At 38.6% G+C, this 19,163-nt stretch overlaps 3 protein-coding genes and 1 long non-coding RNA gene across 5 annotated transcripts; all 4 read left to right on the forward strand.

The window, feature by feature from the left end:
* Nucleotides 1-50: 50 nt before the first annotated feature.
* LOC128194255 (uncharacterized) lies at nucleotides 51-2,373 on the forward strand. Its single transcript, XR_008245634.1, has 2 exons — nucleotides 51-133; nucleotides 1,993-2,373. It is a non-coding gene; the product is annotated as an uncharacterized LOC128194255 (long non-coding RNA).
* Nucleotides 2,374-2,551: 178 nt separating this feature from the next.
* On the forward strand, nucleotides 2,552-9,854 carry LOC128194273 (uncharacterized). Its single transcript, XM_052869454.1, has 2 exons — nucleotides 2,552-3,719; nucleotides 9,474-9,854. Exons 1-2 carry the CDS (start codon nucleotides 2,552-2,554, stop codon nucleotides 9,545-9,547), a joined length of 1,242 nt encoding a protein of 413 aa, XP_052725414.1. The 3' UTR covers nucleotides 9,548-9,854.
* Nucleotides 9,855-12,065: 2,211 nt separating this feature from the next.
* On the forward strand, nucleotides 12,066-13,805 carry LOC108320356 (uncharacterized). The gene is made up of 3 exons (XM_017551745.2): nucleotides 12,066-12,223; nucleotides 13,019-13,170; nucleotides 13,517-13,805. The coding sequence occupies exons 1-3, from the start codon at nucleotides 12,154-12,156 to the stop codon at nucleotides 13,532-13,534; spliced, it is 240 nt and encodes a 79-aa protein (XP_017407234.1). The 5' UTR covers nucleotides 12,066-12,153; the 3' UTR covers nucleotides 13,535-13,805.
* Nucleotides 13,806-14,867: 1,062 nt separating this feature from the next.
* On the forward strand, nucleotides 14,868-18,880 carry LOC108320337 (uncharacterized). 2 transcript variants are annotated; one of them, XM_052869389.1, is made up of 8 exons: nucleotides 14,868-15,111; nucleotides 15,978-16,013; nucleotides 16,112-16,317; nucleotides 16,405-16,487; nucleotides 16,932-16,995; nucleotides 17,104-17,221; nucleotides 18,356-18,510; nucleotides 18,652-18,880. In XM_052869389.1, the coding sequence occupies exons 3-8, from the start codon at nucleotides 16,255-16,257 to the stop codon at nucleotides 18,718-18,720; spliced, it is 552 nt and encodes a 183-aa protein (XP_052725349.1). In that variant the 5' UTR covers nucleotides 14,868-15,111; nucleotides 15,978-16,013; nucleotides 16,112-16,254; the 3' UTR covers nucleotides 18,721-18,880. The 2 variants fall into 2 exon arrangements, with proteins under 2 accessions (XP_052725349.1, XP_017407213.1); XM_017551724.2 differs by having other exon boundaries at nucleotides 15,978-16,317.
* The last annotated feature ends 283 nt before the right edge of the window (nucleotides 18,881-19,163 follow it).

Here is a 19,163-nt window from a genome sequence, read left to right on the forward strand (position 1 = left end):
GAGTTGTATGTTCGTATTTCTTAGAGTAGAGCGGTTCTGATTTTTCATTATTGGGGTTCGTCTGAACAGTGGATTAACGAGCGCTTGTTATTGGAATTTGAGTAGAGAATCTGTGAACGTTCGTCATTTCCGGGTAAGGGAAGCTTACTTAATTTAACTGTTTTGTTGTATGTGTGGGTGTGAACGTTCGTTATTTTACTGTATAGATGCATGATGAATGATGAAATGATGGTATGAACGTTCGTTATTTCACTGTATGATGTTGCCATGACTGATTTGCATGAACGTTCGTTATTTTGAAAGTATGAGAATATTATATGTTGATTTGGATGCATGAACGTTCGTTACTTGGATGAAATGAAATATATGAAAGTACATGATATGAATCGTTTGAAAAATGAGATTTTCTTTATGTGAACGAGTGGAACTATGAGAAAGGAACTGGAAATGAAAAATGAATTGTAAGAGGACTTTATGAACATGTACGTTCGTACTGAACAGTCATTTACCGTTCGGTTTTCCCCTAATAAAAGGTTTGAAATGTTGATCCTGTCATTTTAATAAATCCCTGTTTGAGGACGAACGTCCTCGTCCTAAATTGCCATGCTTGAGCGTTCGGCCAAGCACTGTTTTGATCTTCTCTTTGTAATTCCCATGATATTTTACGTTCGTTACTGAGACGGTCTCTGACCGTTCGGTGTTTGTTGGTCAACATGATAAATTCCCTGGTTGAGGACGAGCGTCCTCACCCTAGAATGCTCTGTTTGAGCGTTCGGTTTGGCACTGTAGAAATGTTGTACGTCTGATAAACTTCCCTCTTTTTGTACTTGTATATATATACGTAGCAGTGCATATTTCCGTTCGTATTACTTCTCCAAACTTCTCTTAGTTTATTTTCAAGACTTATCAATCTGAGTTACTGGACGTTCAGTCTTACACCAGACGTTCGCCCAGAATAGCGTTCGGTCTTACACCGGACGATTGTACTGGAAGGCGTTCGGTCTTACACCGGACGATTGTACTGGAAGGCGTTCGGTCTTACACTGAACGTACGCTCAAAGTGTCGTTCGGTCTCCAACTGAGCGTTCGTTATAAATAGTGCTCGGTCTCCAACTGAGCGTTCGGCCTAATAGTGCTCTTCTTTGAATTAAGCGTTCGTCCGAATAGTACTCGGTATCGTTTTGAGCGCTCGTTCTCTTCTCCCACTAAATAGCGTTCGTCCAATGAACAGTACTATTGGAATTTTCTGCAGATTTTAGCGTTCGGTCTTCGTTCCGAACGAGCGTCTTTTGGTCTCGCTTTTAGCGTTCGGTCTTTGATTCAAACGAACGTCCTTTTGGTCTCACTTACAACGTTCGTCCTCGATCTTTGGGGACAGAACGTTCGGCTTTTGGTGATTTTGTTATGAATGATGAAAATGATTATGGATTGATGAATAATGAATGATGAACAGTATTTGAGATGATATGAAAGTTATGAATATTGAACGAGCGTTCCAGGCAGGAACGACTCATGGTTGAATGTTGAAAGTTGTAAAGTATGACTGTGGATAGTTAATGCTGGCTGTTCATCCTGATGTTCCGTGAGTGCTCGTTCTCAAGTAGAGGACGCACGTCATGCGTGGGAACGGCAGGAGGTCCTTAGTCCATAAGTTAACGTGGGCGACGTAAGAACGGACTAACCTCGGGTGGCAGCTGATGAGGATGCCAGTTACCACACCACCCGGGTGCGTGAACGCCTGTAACTACGCAGATTTCATACAGTCCGGACAGTCAGTCGTGTTGAGTTTTATTTTGTACATGCGTTAAATTATGTGATGTATGATGAATGCGTACGTTGATATGTATGTGTGAAATGAACTGTTTGCTAGAAATTATATGTTGATGCATGAGTTAAATTACGTAAGCTTACCCTTTCGTTTTCCTTGTGTTGTCCATTGTACTTGTACGTCCGTCTTGTCATTGCAATGATCATCCGTGTGGGTGTGAGCAGAGGGAGATGAGCGTTTGGAAGAAGCATTGAATGAAGAGAGCCTGGTTGATGTTGAAGTGAAGATCGAGCAGTGAGATCGCTCGGCCAGTATTGTATTTAGTTGAATTGAGTGGTCGTTCGACCATCTCTTGTTTTCTTTTGAGTTAATTCGACCGTTCAGTAATTATCCTGTGTAAACCGTTCGGTCAGGTTTCTTGTACGTTTATCTTAAATTTGTAAAACTCTTATGTGTGGCGTGCGACTTTTGCACATTCGTCCGTTATGTTGGATTTGTACTCAAGGACGTTCGTCCTTGAGCGTTCGTTCGGGTTTTATTTTGTTTTTAGTTGGAAAACTGTATTGAAATATTATTAAATGTGATTTTCTGATTTTATGGTGTTATGCTGTATTTTTGGGATGTCACATTAGTGGTATCAGAGCAGTTTTGTCCTCTTAAGGACACTGTAGGTTATGAGTACACTGTGTTTTTGCTGTGTGCTTAAATTGCGTTCAATGAGTTATTTTCGACTCTTTCAACAGGGCTAACGTTCGTTTCTTTTCTCTGTTTCTCAGAGAACCAATGGCACCTAGACTTCCCCCTCCTCCTCCACCGCAGACTAATGAGCATGATGTACCCAACAACACCAGATTGTTGGAATCAGTAATTGAAAGGTTACAAGAGCAGAACGTTGTTTTGACGCAGCAAAATGCGGCTGCCTTACAGAGTTTGGAAGCTGCTCGCGCAAGTTCTGAAGTGACTCAGAGACAGCTTATGGAGATTCTTGCAGCTACCAGGGGTACACCCGGAGCATCTACTTCAAACACCACCCATCAGGCTGAGTGGAGTTTGGAAAATTTCCTACAGCATCGTCCTGCAAAATTTGATGGGAAATGCCTTCCCGACGGAGCTGATCAGTGGATAAGGGACATGGAACAGATTTACGATGCCAAGGAATGTCCTAATGATCGAAGACTGGCATTCACCGAGTATCTGTTGACTGGAGAGGCCAGTCATTGGTGGTCGACTGCGAAGATGATACTAGCAGAATCTCACAGCCCTATTTCCTGGAAAGTCTTCAAGGAAAAATTTTATGAGGAGTATTTCCCGGATAGTGTTCGATTCGGCAAAGAGGTGGAATTTCTCCAGTTGGTACAAGGTAATATGTCTGTTTCAGAGTACACCAACAGGTTCAAACATCTGGTTCGCTTTAATACCCTTGCCACCAGTGAGGTGTGGCAGTGCAGGAAGTTTGAAAATGGACTGAGAAGTGATCTTAAGGTATTGATATCCAGCCTCTGCATTAAGTCCTTTCCTGTTATGATTGAGCGAGCAAAAGTGTTGGAGAAAAATATGGCTGAAGCAGAACGTCAGAAGAAGCAGCAACAACCAACTAGAGGGCCGATCATGTCCAGGCCGAATATGAATCGGGACAGGTTGCCGTATGCTCGTCCAGCACAACCATCTAATTCTCAGGCTATGGTTGTTGCCGGACAATCTGGACAGCACGGATCAGTCAAGTGTTTCCAATGTGGAGGACCACATTACCGGTCTTCATGCCCTCAGTTATTGGGAGCAAAGTCCTGCACTCGTTGTGGAAGGAATGGTCACACAGAGCGCGACTGTAATATGGGCGGACGAGCGCCAATGAGGCCGCCAAATGCTGGAAGAATGCAACAGGGAAGGGGTGGACGAGCACAGGCTGTTGGTAGAGTTTATGCGATCACGGCCACGGAAGCTGCCAGTTCAGGTACGCTCGTCACTGGTACTTGCTCATTACATGGAATGCCTGTTTGTGTGTTGTATGATTCGGGGGCAACACACTCCTTCATTTCGAAGGCGTGTGTTGAGAAATTGGGATTAGCCGAACGCGAGATGCAGTTCGACTTGGTAGTATCAACCCCAGCAGCGGGTGAGGTTAGGACGTCTACTGTATGTGTTAAATGTCCTATAGAGGTTGAAGGACGTAACTATAAGGTAAACCTCATCTGCCTACCCCTAAAGGATTTGGAAGTGATACTAGGAATGGATTGGTTGGCTGCCAATCGCATTCTCATTGACTGTGGTGCTAAGGAATTGGTGTTTCCAGACGAGTACGAAGTAGAACTATCAGTGACGCTCGGTCAGCTAAAGGAAGACATCGTGGATGGTGCTAGTTGTTTTCTGATCATGACGCACTCGGACGAACGACTTGAAGGTTTGAATCATGAGCGATCGCCCAATAAGTCGAGTGGAGAACGATCAGTTGTGGATGAATTCCCTGATGTATTTCCTGATGAAGTGCCTGGATTACCTCCTCCGCGCGAGGTGGAATTTACTATCGACTTAGTGTCGAATGCTGGTCCTATCTCTATTGCACCATATCGGATGTCGCCAGCAGAGTTAGCTGAACTCAAGGAACAGATAGAAGAGTTAATGGACAAGCAGTTTATCAGACCAAGCGCATCACCTTGGGGAGCGCCAGTACTCTTAGTGAAGAAGAAGGATGGCAGTTCTCGTCTCTGCATTGATTACAGGCAGTTAAACAAGCTGACCATCAAGAACAAGTATCCTTTGCCTCGGATAGACGACCTACTGGATCAATTACATGGCGCGACCATATTCTCGAAGATTGATTTACGGTCGGGATACCATCAGATTCGGGTAAAGGAAGAAGACATCCAGAAGACGGCCTTCCGATCTCGTTATGGACACTACGAGTATGTAGTGATGCCATTCGGTGTGACAAACGCCCCAGCAATATTTATGGACTACATGAATCGTATCTTCAGGCCGTATCTAGACAAGTTCGTGGTGGTATTCATTGATGATATTTTGGTCTACTCCAAGAGCTATGAAGAACATGAAGATCATTTGAGGACTGTTCTGGGCGTACTAAGAGAAAAGGAGTTGTACGCCAAATTCTCTAAATGTGAATTTTGGATGAAGGAAGTACCATTCTTGGGACACATAGTTTCAGCTGGAGGAATATCAGTGGATCCGGCAAAAGTAAGAGCAGTATTGGAGTGGGAGAGTCCACGTTCGGTAACTGAAGTTCGTAGCTTTGTGGGACTCGCGGGCTACTATAGACGGTTCATTGAAGGGTTTTCCAAGATAGTAGCTCCGTTGACTCAGCTGACCAGAAAAGATCAACCGTTCGCTTGGACCGATCGGTGTGAAGGAAGCTTCCAGGAATTGAAGAATAAGTTAACGAGCGCCCCGGTATTGGTCATTCCTGACACGGCTAAACTCTTCGTGGTATATTGTGACGCGTCTCATCAGGGTTTAGGTTGTGTACTCATGCAAGAAAAGAGGGTGGTTGCGTATGCATCTCGACAACTGAAGGTTCATGAGAAGAATTACCCAACTCACGACCTGGAATTAGCAGCAGTCGTCTTTGCCTTGAAAATCTGGAGACACTACTTGTATGGATCGACATTCCAATTGTTCAGTGATCACAAGAGTCTCAAGTATCTGTTTGATCAGAAGGAGCTGAATATGAGACAGAGACGTTGGCTGGAGTTCTTGAAGGACTACGACTTTGAACTACTCTACCATCCGGGAAAAGCAAATGTTGTAGCAGACGCTTTAAGTAGAAAGGTAGTTCACGTCTCCTCTATGATGGTCCGAGAGTTGAGTTTGGTAGAAAGTTTTAGAGATCTAAGGTTACAGTTTGACTTGCAACCGAATGTTATCAAATGTTGTACCCTTAGAATCTCCAGTGACGTATTCGACCGGATCAGAGTGAAGCAGCGAGAAGATGAAGAGCTGGTGAAGATCTTGAACGCACTCGGTACAGATCAAGCTAAACATTTTAACACTGGAACTGATGGTATGCTACGCTACATGAATAGAACGTGTATTCCGAATGATGGTGAGTTAAAAAGGATTATTCTTGAGGAAGGACATCATAGTCGTCTTAGCATACATCCTGGTATGACTAAGATGTATCAAGACCTCAGGAAATCTTTCTGGTGGCCGGGAATGAAGAGTGATGTCGCACGTTTTGTGGCATCTTGTTTAACGTGCCAGCGAGCCAAGGCTGAACATCAAAGACCAGGTGGTCTACTTCAGCAGTTAGAGATTCCAGAATGGAAGTGGGACAGCATTGCGATGGACTTCGTGACTCACTTACCTCGAACGGTCAGAAATCATGATTCTGTATGGGTAATTGTGGATCGACTAACGAAGAGTGCTCATTTCCTAGCAGTCAACCTGAAGATGTCAATGACGAACCTGGCTAAGCTTTATATCCAAGAAATTGTCCGCCTGCATGGAGTTCCATCCAGCATTGTTTCAGACCGAGACACGAGGTTTACTTCTCGGTTCTGGAGATCATTACAAAGTGAGCTCGGTAGTAAACTTCAAATGAGTTCGGCCTATCATCCTCAGACAGACGGTCAGTCCGAGAGAACCATTCAGACGCTTGAAGACTTATTGAGGGCGTGTGTCCTAGATCACATGGGCGTCTGGGATGAAGTCTTGCCTTTAGTGGAGTTCACATACAACAACAGTTTTCAAGCCAGTATAGGAATGGCTCCTTTTGAAGCTCTATATGGAAGGAAATGTCGAACACCTTTGTGTTGGTTTCAGGAAGGGGAAAAGGTGTTAACAGGACCAGAGCTCATTCAGCAGACGACTGAGAAGGTGAAGTTAATTCAAGAGAGGCTAAAGACGTCCAGGAGTCGACAGAAATCTTATGCTGACAAGAGGAGAAGACCCTTGGAGTTCGATGCAGGAGATCATGTCTTCCTTAGACTACATCCGACCACTGGTGTAGGGAGAGCCATCCGACCAAAGAAGTTATCTCCCAAGTTCATCGGACCTTATCAAATCTTGAGAAAGATTGGGCCAGTTGCGTACGAGTTGTCTTTACCGCCTCAGTTATCAAACTTGCATCCAGTCTTTCACGTTTCTCAACTCCGTAAGTACGTATCTGATCCTTCTCATGTATTGGAGTTGGAGAATATTCGTCTTCGTCAAGATCGTACGTTGGAAATGCAGCCGGTACGCATTGAAGATAGCGACACCAAGTACTACAAGAGGAAAGCCGTCAGATTGGTGAAAGTCGTCTGGGACGAGAAGACGAGCGACTCTACGTGGGAAGTGGAAGATGCTATGAAAGATTTATATCCCCATCTGTTCGAGACTCCGTCCTAATTTTCGAGGACGAAAATTTTTGTAGTTGGGGGGAATGTGAGGACTCAAAAAAAAAAAAAAAAAAAAAAAACGTGCGTCCACGTGGCGGCAGGAGAGCGCGCCACGTCAGTAGTGTACATGGCCGACAGCAGTGCCCGACAGCCACTGATGGACGCCAGCCGCCACACGTCCGGTAGTGGGGAACAGTGGGTCGGCCAGCTGAACGAGCATCGGCGATGGTGGAAGACGCGTGGCAAAAGTACAATGGTCGACCGTCCAAAGTGGGTTGGTGTAGTGCGTCCGGCCGAGCGCGCACTGGTATAGTGGAGACGTGCGTTCGGCTGAGTGGAGCACTCACCTCTTAATTTAATTCTGATAGATCTCTCTCTTCACCCTCTTTCCTTCAGTTTCTCAGATTCAATTCTCTCCTCCTTCTCTCTTCACTCTCTGCACCCTTCTCTCTCTAAGAAATCACCACTGCACCTCCTCCATTCCACACTCTGGCAAGATTGAAGGACGCTCGGCGTAGGAGTTCCAGGGAGAACGTTCGACTGGTGAAGCTGGTAGGTTCTTCCTTCCTCTCTGACGTTCGTCCTTAGCTGTGTTTGAGTTGTACGTTCGTATTTCTTAGAGTAGAGCGGTTCTGATTTTTCATTATTGGGGTTCGTCTGAACAGTGGATTAACGAGCGCTTGTTATTGGAATTTGAGTAGAGAATCTGTGAACGTTCGTCATTTCCGGGTAAGGGAAGCTTACTTAATTTAACTGTTTTGTTGTATGTGTGGGTGTGAACGTTCGTTATTTTACTGTATAGATGCATGATGAATGATGAAATGATGGTATGAACGTTCGTTATTTCACTGTATGATGTTGCCATGACTGATTTGCATGAACGTTCGTTATTTTGAAAGTATGAGAATATTATATGTTGATTTGGATGCATGAACGTTCGTTACTTGGATGAAATGAAATATATGAAAGTACATGATATGAATCGTTTGAAAAATGAGATTTTCTTTATGTGAACGAGTGGAACTATGAGAAAGGAACTGGAAATGAAAAATGAATTGTAAGAGGACTTTATGAACATGTACGTTCGTACTGAACAGTCATTTACCGTTCGGTTTTCCCCTAATAAAAGGTTTGAAATGTTGATCCTGTCATTTTAATAAATCCCTGTTTGAGGACGAACGTCCTCGTCCTAAATTGCCATGCTTGAGCGTTCGGCCAAGCACTGTTTTGATCTTCTCTTTGTAATTCCCATGATATTTTACGTTCGTTACTGAGACGGTCTCTGACCGTTCGGTGTTTGTTGGTCAACATGATAAATTCCCTGGTTGAGGACGAGCGTCCTCACCCTAGAATGCTCTGTTTGATTGTACTGGAAGGCGTTCGGTCTTACACCGGACGATTGTACTGGAAGGCGTTCGGTCTTACACTGAACGTACGCTCAAAGTGTCGTTCGGTCTCCAACTGAGCGTTCGTTATAAATAGTGCTCGGTCTCCAACTGAGCGTTCGGCCTAATAGTGCTCTTCTTTGAATTAAGCGTTCGTCCGAATAGTACTCGGTATCGTTTTGAGCGCTCGTTCTCTTCTCCCACTAAATAGCGTTCGTCCAATGAACAGTACTATTGGAATTTTCTGCAGATTTTAGCGTTCGGTCTTCGTTCCGAACGAGCGTCTTTTGGTCTCGCTTTTAGCGTTCGGTCTTTGATTCAAACGAACGTCCTTTTGGTCTCACTTACAACGTTTGTCCTCGATCTTTGGGGACAGAACGTTCGGCTTTTGGTGATTTTGTTATGAATGATGAAAATGATTATGGATTGATGAATAATGAATGATGAACAGTATTTGAGATGATATGAAAGTTATGAATATTGAACGAGCGTTCCAGGCAGGAACGACTCATGGTTGAATGTTGAAAGTTGTAAAGTATGACTGTGGTTAGTTAATGCTGGCTGTTCATCCTGATGTTCCGTGAGTGCTCGTTCTCAAGTAGAGGACGCACGTCATGCGTGGGAACGGCAGGAGGTCCTTAGTCCATAAGTTAACGTGGGCGACGTAAGAACGGACTAACCTCGGGTGGCAGCTGATGAGGATGCCAGTTACCACACCACCCGGGTGCGTGAACGCCTGTAACTACGCAGATTTCATACAGTCCGGACAGTCAGTCGTGTTGAGTTTTATTTTGTACATGCGTTAAATTATGTGATGTATGATGAATGCGTACGTTGATATGTATGTGTGAAATGAACTGTTTGCTAGAAATTATATGTTGATGCATGAGTTAAATTACGTAAGCTTACCCTTTCGTTTTCCTTGTGTTGTCCATTGTACTTGTACGTCCGTCTTGTCATTGCAATGATCATCCGTGTGGGTGTGAGCAGAGGGAGATGAGCGTTTGGAAGAAGCATTGAATGAAGAGAGCCTGGTTGATGTTGAAGTGAAGATCGAGCAGTGAGATCGCTCGGCCAGTATTGTATTTAGTTGAATTGAGTGGTCGTTCGACCATCTCTTGTTTTCTTTTGAGTTAATTCGACCGTTCAGTAATTATCCTGTGTAAACCGTTCGGTCAGGTTTCTTGTACGTTTATCTTAAATTTGTAAAACTCTTATGTGTGGCGTGCGACTTTTGCACATTCGTCCGTTATGTTGGATTTGTACTCAAGGACGTTCGTCCTTGAGCGTTCGTTCGGGTTTTATTTTGTTTTTAGTTGGAAAACTGTATTGAAATATTATTAAATGTGATTTTCTGATTTTATGGTGTTATGCTGTATTTTTGGGATGTCACACCACCCCCACCCCCTTCTGTCATTTTCTCTCTTTCTCTTAATTTTCACTTCTGTTAATACAATATTTTCCATTTTCTTTCAAATTTCACGAGATTCACTGAACACCCAGTGATCATCGAAGAGAAGTCCAGCTGCTCCTACGGCCTAAACGGTTTGATTTACAACGACAAGGGTTATCTTCTGGTGGTTTAGAGTTTCAAGTTTAAGCATGGATTTTCAAGTTTGGTTATTTAAAGACAAGGAAGTGGAGAAGAAAATTTTAGCATATTATATTATGGGATCATAATACTTCAAAACTCATCAGAAATTATAAATGTTTTAAATTTATACCATGCAAAATTTACTTTTTCTATCAAATTTTGTGTTAATGGAAGTGGGAATTAAGAAAAAGAGAGAAAGTGACAGTGGGGGGTGGGCGTTTGCTGCTGAGAGTGAAAGGAAAAGTAAAAGTGAGACGGGATTAAAATTAGGGTTTTAAAAAAAAAGTAAAATTGGTAAAAGTAAAAAGTAAAAAGGGTAAATTTAGAATTTAAAAAAAATTGGAGAAGTGTAGGGAGAAGACTGGGTGGTGGAGGGAGCATCACTCTTTATTTAATGTACCAACATCTGATCTAACTTTTTTTTTACTTTTATTAATAAATAATTTCATAGAATTAAACCAATAAGTAATCAATCTGATGGACATAGTCTCATTCCATTTTGGGGAGTTGCTCCCTCCACCCCCACACATCTCTTCCTCCACCTCCCTTTACTTTTTTGCCCCTTCCTCCACCTTTCCTTTACTATTTTGCCCCTCAGTAAAATTTTATTTTTAAAATTATTGTTTTTTAATTTTATTCATTTATAACATATTTCACTGATAACCTACGTAGTTCCTTGTATGAGTAAAATATTTTTCTGCAAAGCTTGGTGATCGTGAAAAGAATTATCAAGCAATCTTCCTCTTGTTCTCGGTGCAATACGTGGTGCAGTGCGTTTATGGTGTAGTGTCCTTGTCGTGGTTTCTCTCCAGGTACGTAGTCATAATCCTTCCTATAATTCTAAACCCTAAATCCTTCCCATACTTCCAATAATCCTTTGAATATCCAAGCCTATAATCCTTGCATGAGCCGCAAAACGTAGTAAAATAAAAACAAAACCTAAAAGGAACACTGCCTCTGGACGGATGACATCCTTCAACAGATGTCAACATCCGTTTAAGGCGAAACGGATGTTGACATCCGTTGAAGGATGTCATCCGTCCAGAGGCAGTGTTCCTTTTACGTTTCGTTTTTATTTTATTTGTTTATTTTATTTACAGTAATTTATATTTAAATTTATAATTTTAAATGTTATATATGGTAAGAAGAAAGAAATGGAGAAATAGAAGTGAAAGGTTGATGAGGCTTGAAGAGAAAATGATAAACGAAAATGGAGAAATGGAGAAGAAGCTTGACGGAAGAGAGAAAGGTAAACGGAAATGGAAGAGAGGAAGAGGTGCAGAGGGAAGTAAATCAGAAGTTTTAAATAAATTAAAATATTAAAATAATAAAAATAAAAAATTTTAACTTTTAAGGATATAATTGTCATCTTAGAAGGATATAATTGACATTTTAGAAAATTGGGGAGGTGGAGGAAGAGACATGTGGGGGTGGAGGGAGCAACTCCCTCCATTTTACCAGCACAAGTTCACTGTAGGCTTTTGCTTTCTGCACTTCATTATTACTAACTACACTCTCATATATAAAAAAAATGCTCACATCCCTAAAAAAACATGTTAAAAAAAACGTTCTAAAAACATTCTAAAAAATTTATTTAGCAAAGCTTGTTTTGAAACTCCCATTTCAAAGTTCTATATTAGAATTCCTATTTTAAAAATTATGTCATGGAAATTCTGTTTCAAAAATTCAGTTCCAAGAATCCCATTCTTAAAATTCTATTTTGAAAATTCTATTAAGAAAATTATGTTCTAAAAATTTCAAAACAAATTATCCAACGTATCGTGATTTTGAAAATTATAACGATTCATAAAAAATCACGAGAGTGCAAAAAGAAAAAACCTCATTAACATCAAGCTACTACTTAAAAGAAAAAAAATAAATTAAAAGGATACAATACAAATAATAACAATAAAAGAAAATAGAAAAAATCACAATGCTTATTATAACAATAGAAAAAAGCTAATTAAGCCCAAATTAATAGAGTAAAACTCGAAAACCTGGTGAAAATTGGAATCAAGAACACTGCAAGTTCTCTTTTTCGCCCCCACAAACAAACTCTGTTTTAGGTAGTCAGCAATGGGTGCAGGGCATGCTATGAAAAGAATTCCTCGCATAAAGTTTCCTCAGAGACATCCCAATCCTTCTGGTAATTCGTTACACACATTCCCTTTTCTCTTCGCTATTCACTATCCAATTCGTATTCATTCAGATTTCATAATTACATAGCATAAACCCAATTGCGATCACTTGCCTGCAATTTCTCGTAGACGCCTCACACGATTTAAATTTCGCATTTGGGAAATTTTTCAGTTTTTCTTATCTGGGTAAATTCGAGATTAAGTAAAATGCGTGATTTTCTTGTTCGCAGGGTTTTGCCACTGTTATGTCATTTACGTTTTACAATTAGATTTAGTTTTATTCCTCCGCCTTTATATTGATTTATTGTGATGTATTTGCTTACCCATGTTGTTATTTGCTGGATTTGATTGGAAATTGATGCACGGATACAGTACATGTATTGGATTTTCCCACATGAATTATTGAGGCATCTTTGAAGCCATCCAAGAACGTTTATGTTCATGCCAATGATGCGTATTTCCAATGTATAGTACTGAATCATTCAAATACCAGAAACCACCATACTTTGTAACCTGCAATCACTAAATTGTTTATTATCTGAGCATAGGATTTGACACTGCTGGTTTAAACTTGGTTCTTCCTTTTCCTGCTGTTAAATCTTGTCAAAAGGCACTATTCTGGCAACCAAGTTTGGTTCATCAGAAACCTTAACTGATTATCATGTAATTTGGAGTTTTCTTTTACTGTTTTTTATTCATAAAAGTTAGATATTTATGAAGACTGTTATATCAATTGTTGTTCAGTTTCCGTGTTGTTGAGACAATAATTCAGTTGTACAATTTTCTAATAAATTTCCTTGCAGGTTCTGCATCTGAGACTCAAGCTTTGTCTTCAACAACTGATGGTAGTTTACCGTCCTTTACCAGTTCAAAAGCCTTCATCACACTTGGAGGGAAGGCCTCTCTTCAACCCAAGAGAACTCCCTTGTCCAATGAGGAGATTGAGGCAGTTTTGGTATGTAAAATTCCTTGCAAGGTCATTCATATCTTCATATTACCATTGTCACCTTTGAATGTAAACCAACTATTTGGTCCAACACTGACATGAATTGCTATTGAAATATGCTACTAATTACACCTTTTACATGGCCTGTGGTTTCTTCTTTCTTTTCTGTCTTTTTTTTTTTATAAATTTTTCCATACATTTTCTGAGACCATTCTAGCATTCTGCTTGAACATTTTTCTTAATTATTTGATCATTGATGTTCTTTTGTGATTATCGTGGAGCCATCTCTCTGGAATGATTTACTATTTGTTGATTTTTTATACTAATAGAAACATATTCTATTGTGTTTGTGCAGTTGGGTGGCTCTTTCTAATGGAGTGTGCTAAAGGGAAAGACGATATATATACTGGGAACTCATTTTTGTGGGTCTAAAATTCATTATTCAAAGCTGATGATTCTTTTTGTCGCCAAATGTTGGCATAAACAATACACGATTTTAATTGTGAATAATTGATACTCACGTAAAGGATTAAGATTGTACATTTTTTAATTTTCCCCCTTCCTGAAATTGAATATTGACTGAAGAGAAAAGAAGTTTCAAGTTTTGGTCATGTAGTTAGTATTTTCATCTACGGCACGGTGCTGACTTGTCTAATTACCAACAACTATATTGCTTTCAATTTCTGAAGGCTCTGTCTCTAATAAAAAGTACTTCTAAATAATTATCTTATCCACTTGAATTCTTCAATTGGAAAGTTATAATTTAATTACTTGAAAACGGTACTTAGTTAATGAGTTTAGTTCAATATAGTGAAAATTGTGTATGGATTAATCTCTTTGTGTTAAATATACACGTAAGATTCTTTCTTTATAATAGAATAAATATGTACTAAGCCCAAAATATGAATATAAAATAATAACAAACTAACTAAAGATAAAAGATAAATATAAAAAAGATAATATATATAACATTTCCATATATATATACCAACTTGCTCCTAATATAATTCATAAAGACTCAGTGAAAATATGTGCTTTTACACTCAGAGTGATATCAAATTGTTAATAATTTGTAAGACGAAATAAAAGAAGAATGATACCAAATTGTTAATGAGTTGTAAGATGAAATAAAAGAAGAAATACTAATCTAGAAGACTTCCCTGAATAACAAATTTAAGAGATTGTTTCATGTAAATATCTTTTTACAAATTGTCTCGATGATATTCTAAATTTTAAATTGTTTGAGTTTTACAATGGTTCACTATGATTTTTTTATTTAAAAATGATAATTAAAAATATATAATTATTTAATCTTTAATCATATCAAAAATTAAAACACGTACATATTTTTAGCTTTTGAAATATGATCAAATTCATCTTTTGGTTTTTATAATTTTTTTCTTTACTTTATTGTTAGTTAACAGATTCTTAAATTATTATAGAATTATTTTCACCCTAAAAATATCTTATCACATTATTACAATCGAATGATGACGTGCCAGTTTATAATAACTGTTGTAGAAATATAAAATATATATACACGCCTTGTTTATTTATTTTTTGGTTACAAATAAAAACTTTTCTTTTTCTGTTTCTGGATTTTCTTTAATATTTTGGAGATAAGAATGGTACTTAAATCAAATTTAAATAAAATCTTATCTTATGATTTTAAAGATTAAAAAGCAAATTACCAAAAACATCATCCTTAAACGCCGTAAAGCAGGTACTCGCAGGAGCTGATGGCATTCGAACAAAGGAGTGTGGTGTCGTGTCTTGTGCAACAAGTTAACATCCAATAGACAGAAGCGTGATTGGGTGAAAACAGCTGAAATTCTCAAACCACTGTACACAAGTAACCCACCACAACACAACAACCCGTCCTTGTTGTTGGTTTTTGGGTGAAATGCGTTTTGCTGTTACCCTCCTCGTTTCTTCTTCCTCCCACCGAAGGTACCAACTATCTTCTCTCTTTTACTATATTCTTAAATTTAATTCCGATAGTTAATTTTCTTAAAACAATAATCTTCAAACTTATGTGCTACTGTTTAATTTAATTAGGATTCAGAGTTTCACCCTCTTTTCCCAACCTAAAATAACTTATTTATTCGTAACACACGAGTTTATCTTCGATCCTTGCTGCTTGAGAATATGGTTTGAATCAGCAAACATGACATGAACCAGCTTGATCATTGTGCCTGTCAGTTGCTTTCGATTCGCACCGTTTATCGCATGCTTTCGATTCATTCATTTGTTTGTTTTCGAGATTTCTATTTAGTTGAGCACCGTAATCCATATATTTTAGTTTGGGGAAATCGGTATTTTGCTTTTAAGAGAGAAAATTGGTTGCACAGTGCTATTAATTGTTAACTTTATGAAACAACTTTAATCGTCATTTTAAACAGTTTATCGGCTAGTTGCTGGGACTGCTAATTTTAGCGGGTCCTTTGTTCTGCTAGTCTTCTTAGCTTGTGTTAGTGGATGATTCTTGGAGATGAAAATGTCTTGGAAGTCTTAGCAATTTTTTTTTTCCGTTTAATTCATGTGTTTATTTATGTTCGGAGCCGTCCCTGTATTATTATAGTGCTGGCCGGTGTGTTATGCTCACATGTTTAAGAAAAAGAAGTCGAGGCTTTAAATTCAGCAAAACGGGCTTTTAATATTTGTATTGGTAATGAAAAGTGGTGCAAATGGTGATGTCAGCAGAGATTTAATTTATATCTGATTTGGCGTTGTTCGTGTATTATAATTCACATTTTGCAGCTATCATAACTGTCTTCCACTTTCCTCTGATATGGATTTATCTCCACTTCTTGCAGGTCTCTTTAATGGATGATGTTCCTTGCGAAGCAAAGGTCATCCCTAATCATTATCGATTTCCTACATCTGGTGTAGAGTCTCTTGAGAATGGAACGCCTTCTATAACAAAACCTGGAACTGCTAAATCTTTTAGGTTCATCCTGGTGGAAAAGGGGCAAGCAACCAATAATCAGAAATTCATTAGGAGTGTTTGATTGCATTTCAATTCAACCACCCGACATAGCTTGCTTTAGGTCTCACTGACATCTGTTGACTTGAACATTAAGGATAGTTTCCATGTTCAAATTGTTTACTCTTCCGAGGCTGTCATGGAGCTCCGGTAATGGTGCTCAGGAAAAGGTTTGCATTGAGGATCTTTTGTAAAGAGCTCTTTTTGTCTTTGGTGAATGTTTTGTTAAACCTTACCTAGATAGGTTTGTTTTGTAGGTAGTGCTAACAGCTGCTGAAGTAGAGTCACTTCGATCAGAACTTGCTGACATAGAAGAGAGGGAAGCTCAATTGAAAGCTCGGTAAGTTTTCTGTAGCTTTGGACAACTGCAATATTTTCTTTCTTACAATGTAATATGAGTTCTCATGTAGCACTTTGCTCAGTGTCACCTTTCTTCTCGTGTTTTGATTGGACAACCAATGACGTTGAATATAACAAAGCTAGGAATTCAGATGCATGCCATAGATTTACCGTCTATACGTGTGTGAATATTTGCGTTGTAAAAATAGATGAAGTTTAATTCCTTTTTATTTTTCATTTTTCCCTATGTCACTCCTTCGTACTTATTCTTCCAGCAGAGTGATCTTGGTGTTGAAATTAGTAATTTACTACACTGAACGACTGCAGAAATTCAGTGTTGAATCTTAACCTATTACTTTCCTCTGTGGGGAGTTCTTACATGCTTTAAGAGACATAAATGTGCTTTCTATGTCAGTAATTTTGTTTATCTTTTTGTTTCTCACAGGTTGGAAAATATTGATGAAACCTTGCGGTCAGCTCATCTATCTGGCTATTTGTACATTCGAAAAGTACTTACTGAACAGCCTCCTTTGGTTTACTTTACATCAGTTTCTGCATCTATTTAATATTTTGCCAAGAGGCTTCGTATTAATTTGCTTATAGTTTGTTCTCTATAGAGATGGGCAGCACTTCCAGGAGAACCTCCACCTATAGATGACACTGACATAGATGATTGGCTTCCTCGCTTTGCTGTTCTTTATGGTGCATGTCTATACTTATATTTGTTGTGTACAGGTAATATGGTTATTTATTTTTATTTTTTCGCTGTTCCTTTCTTTTTCTCCTTTTGCTACCAGCTCCTGAATTTTATGCAAAGTTGTAGTTCTTGCTGTAACATCTTTACCAGATATGTTTATTCCTTATATATATTTCTCTTGTTAGTTTGCAGTCTTCATATTTATTTCGCTTTCTAATTTTTATATTCCTTTCTGCAATGAATCCTTGTTCTTTTTAACTTCACCCACAATTTTTTTTTTTAATTTCTTTACCACATAATATATTTTACTGAAATTGCACACTCTGGAAGTTTGTGGTGGTCTTCATTGCAAATGTCTGATGCTAATTCTGTAAAGTATATTCAATGACAAGATGTCTTTGATATGAGTTGCATTAAAACTTCGCTAAACATGCTGTGCTTAAACTGTCTTAAGACTTTTAACTCAGGTAAACTTTTACATTGAGACATTTATATTTGTTTTACTGATGAGTGACGTAATCTTCATAGTTAAATGCATGATATTCTTACCTGAACAAGCTGACTTATCGGACTGACCTTTGTTCTGGAGATAAATTACATTTTTACCTTTTCCTTTTTATGGTGAATGAGAAATAAAAGTATTGGAAACCCCCTGATTTCCGGACTAACGTGTTTCCTTTTGTATGATTTATTTTTTATATAATCCTGGCTATCATGGAAAACGCCCTGCTTACCATTGGTTTGTTAATTTTCCAATTCTTGTTTCTGTAGTAAGCTAAGCAAGAATGTATTTTCTCTGTATTCTCTCAAAGTGCATTATAATTTTAAGTTAAGATTTAAGGTGGGACGTACCTTCACTTGCTCATTTGAAAAACCAACTCAGTTTTAGATTATAATTTTTTTTCATAGATTGTTAGAAGAATTTATTGTGTCCATTACCTTGAGATTTTGGGTTAATCGTAATGTGATAGTCTCTTAAATGGGTTGATGAATAGCTTATTGGTGCCAAAATTCATGGGTGTATCCTCCCTCGCAAGAATCCAACATATATTTTCCAATATGTATGACAAGACTAAGTGTGGAGAATTGTTTGGCTTTATCAAATTTATTTATGATCTAGATTTAGATTATTGGCTTCATTTACAACTATTGATGAAGGGAGTACATGGCAGATCTAAGTCCTCACGACTCAACACTTCTATCCGATATTGTTGAAATAGACCAACTACCGAGTTTTAAGCGTGAAGATGATGAGACACGACACGCCTTTTATATCTTAACTCGTCATGGTTTACGATATGAATGCTCAAGCAGTTCTAAAATACAGGTGTGTATAAGTTAAGATAATTTGTTACTCCTAACCATTCTAATTACATTTCATTGTCTGAGCAACTACCAAATAGTTACATCCTTATTTTATCAATTGTCCTAAGTAGATTATTATTTCACTCTATGATTCCTCTCTCAGGTGGACTCGTGGTTATCAGCTTTAAACTTTGACTGCGAATTGGAATCTGATACATCAAAGTCCAAATAGTTCAATACAGTTGTAACATATTTTGCACCTTGTTTGGTGAATTCAAGATGACTTGAAAGCTAACGAGTAAATATGACACCAGTGCCGTTTAAATTTTTGTTTTTTTTTGGTACATACCATGTAGATAACAGTAATTGAATAAAGACTGATTATTTTGTTACTCTCAGCTCATTCCAATTCTAGGATGACCCATTCGTTATAAAATGTTTACACTTTGCTGTTTAGGATCTTCCAAGTCTATATAATTTAGAAATGGATTCTAAAGTCGAGTTCTTATGCCTGAAACAGTTATAGATATTGGTTGGTTTCGATGACAGGTCATATACGCTCAGTTTGTTAAGATAATAAAAATAAGCTAAAGTAAAATCCAGATTAATTTTTTTCTATATAACAGTAAATAATTGTGTTATCCATCATCATTGTAAAATAATTTACTTGATCAA

Source organism: Vigna angularis, chromosome 10 (assembly GCF_016808095.1).
Source record: "Vigna angularis cultivar LongXiaoDou No.4 chromosome 10, ASM1680809v1, whole genome shotgun sequence".
NCBI lineage: Eukaryota > Viridiplantae > Streptophyta > Magnoliopsida > Fabales > Fabaceae > Vigna > Vigna angularis.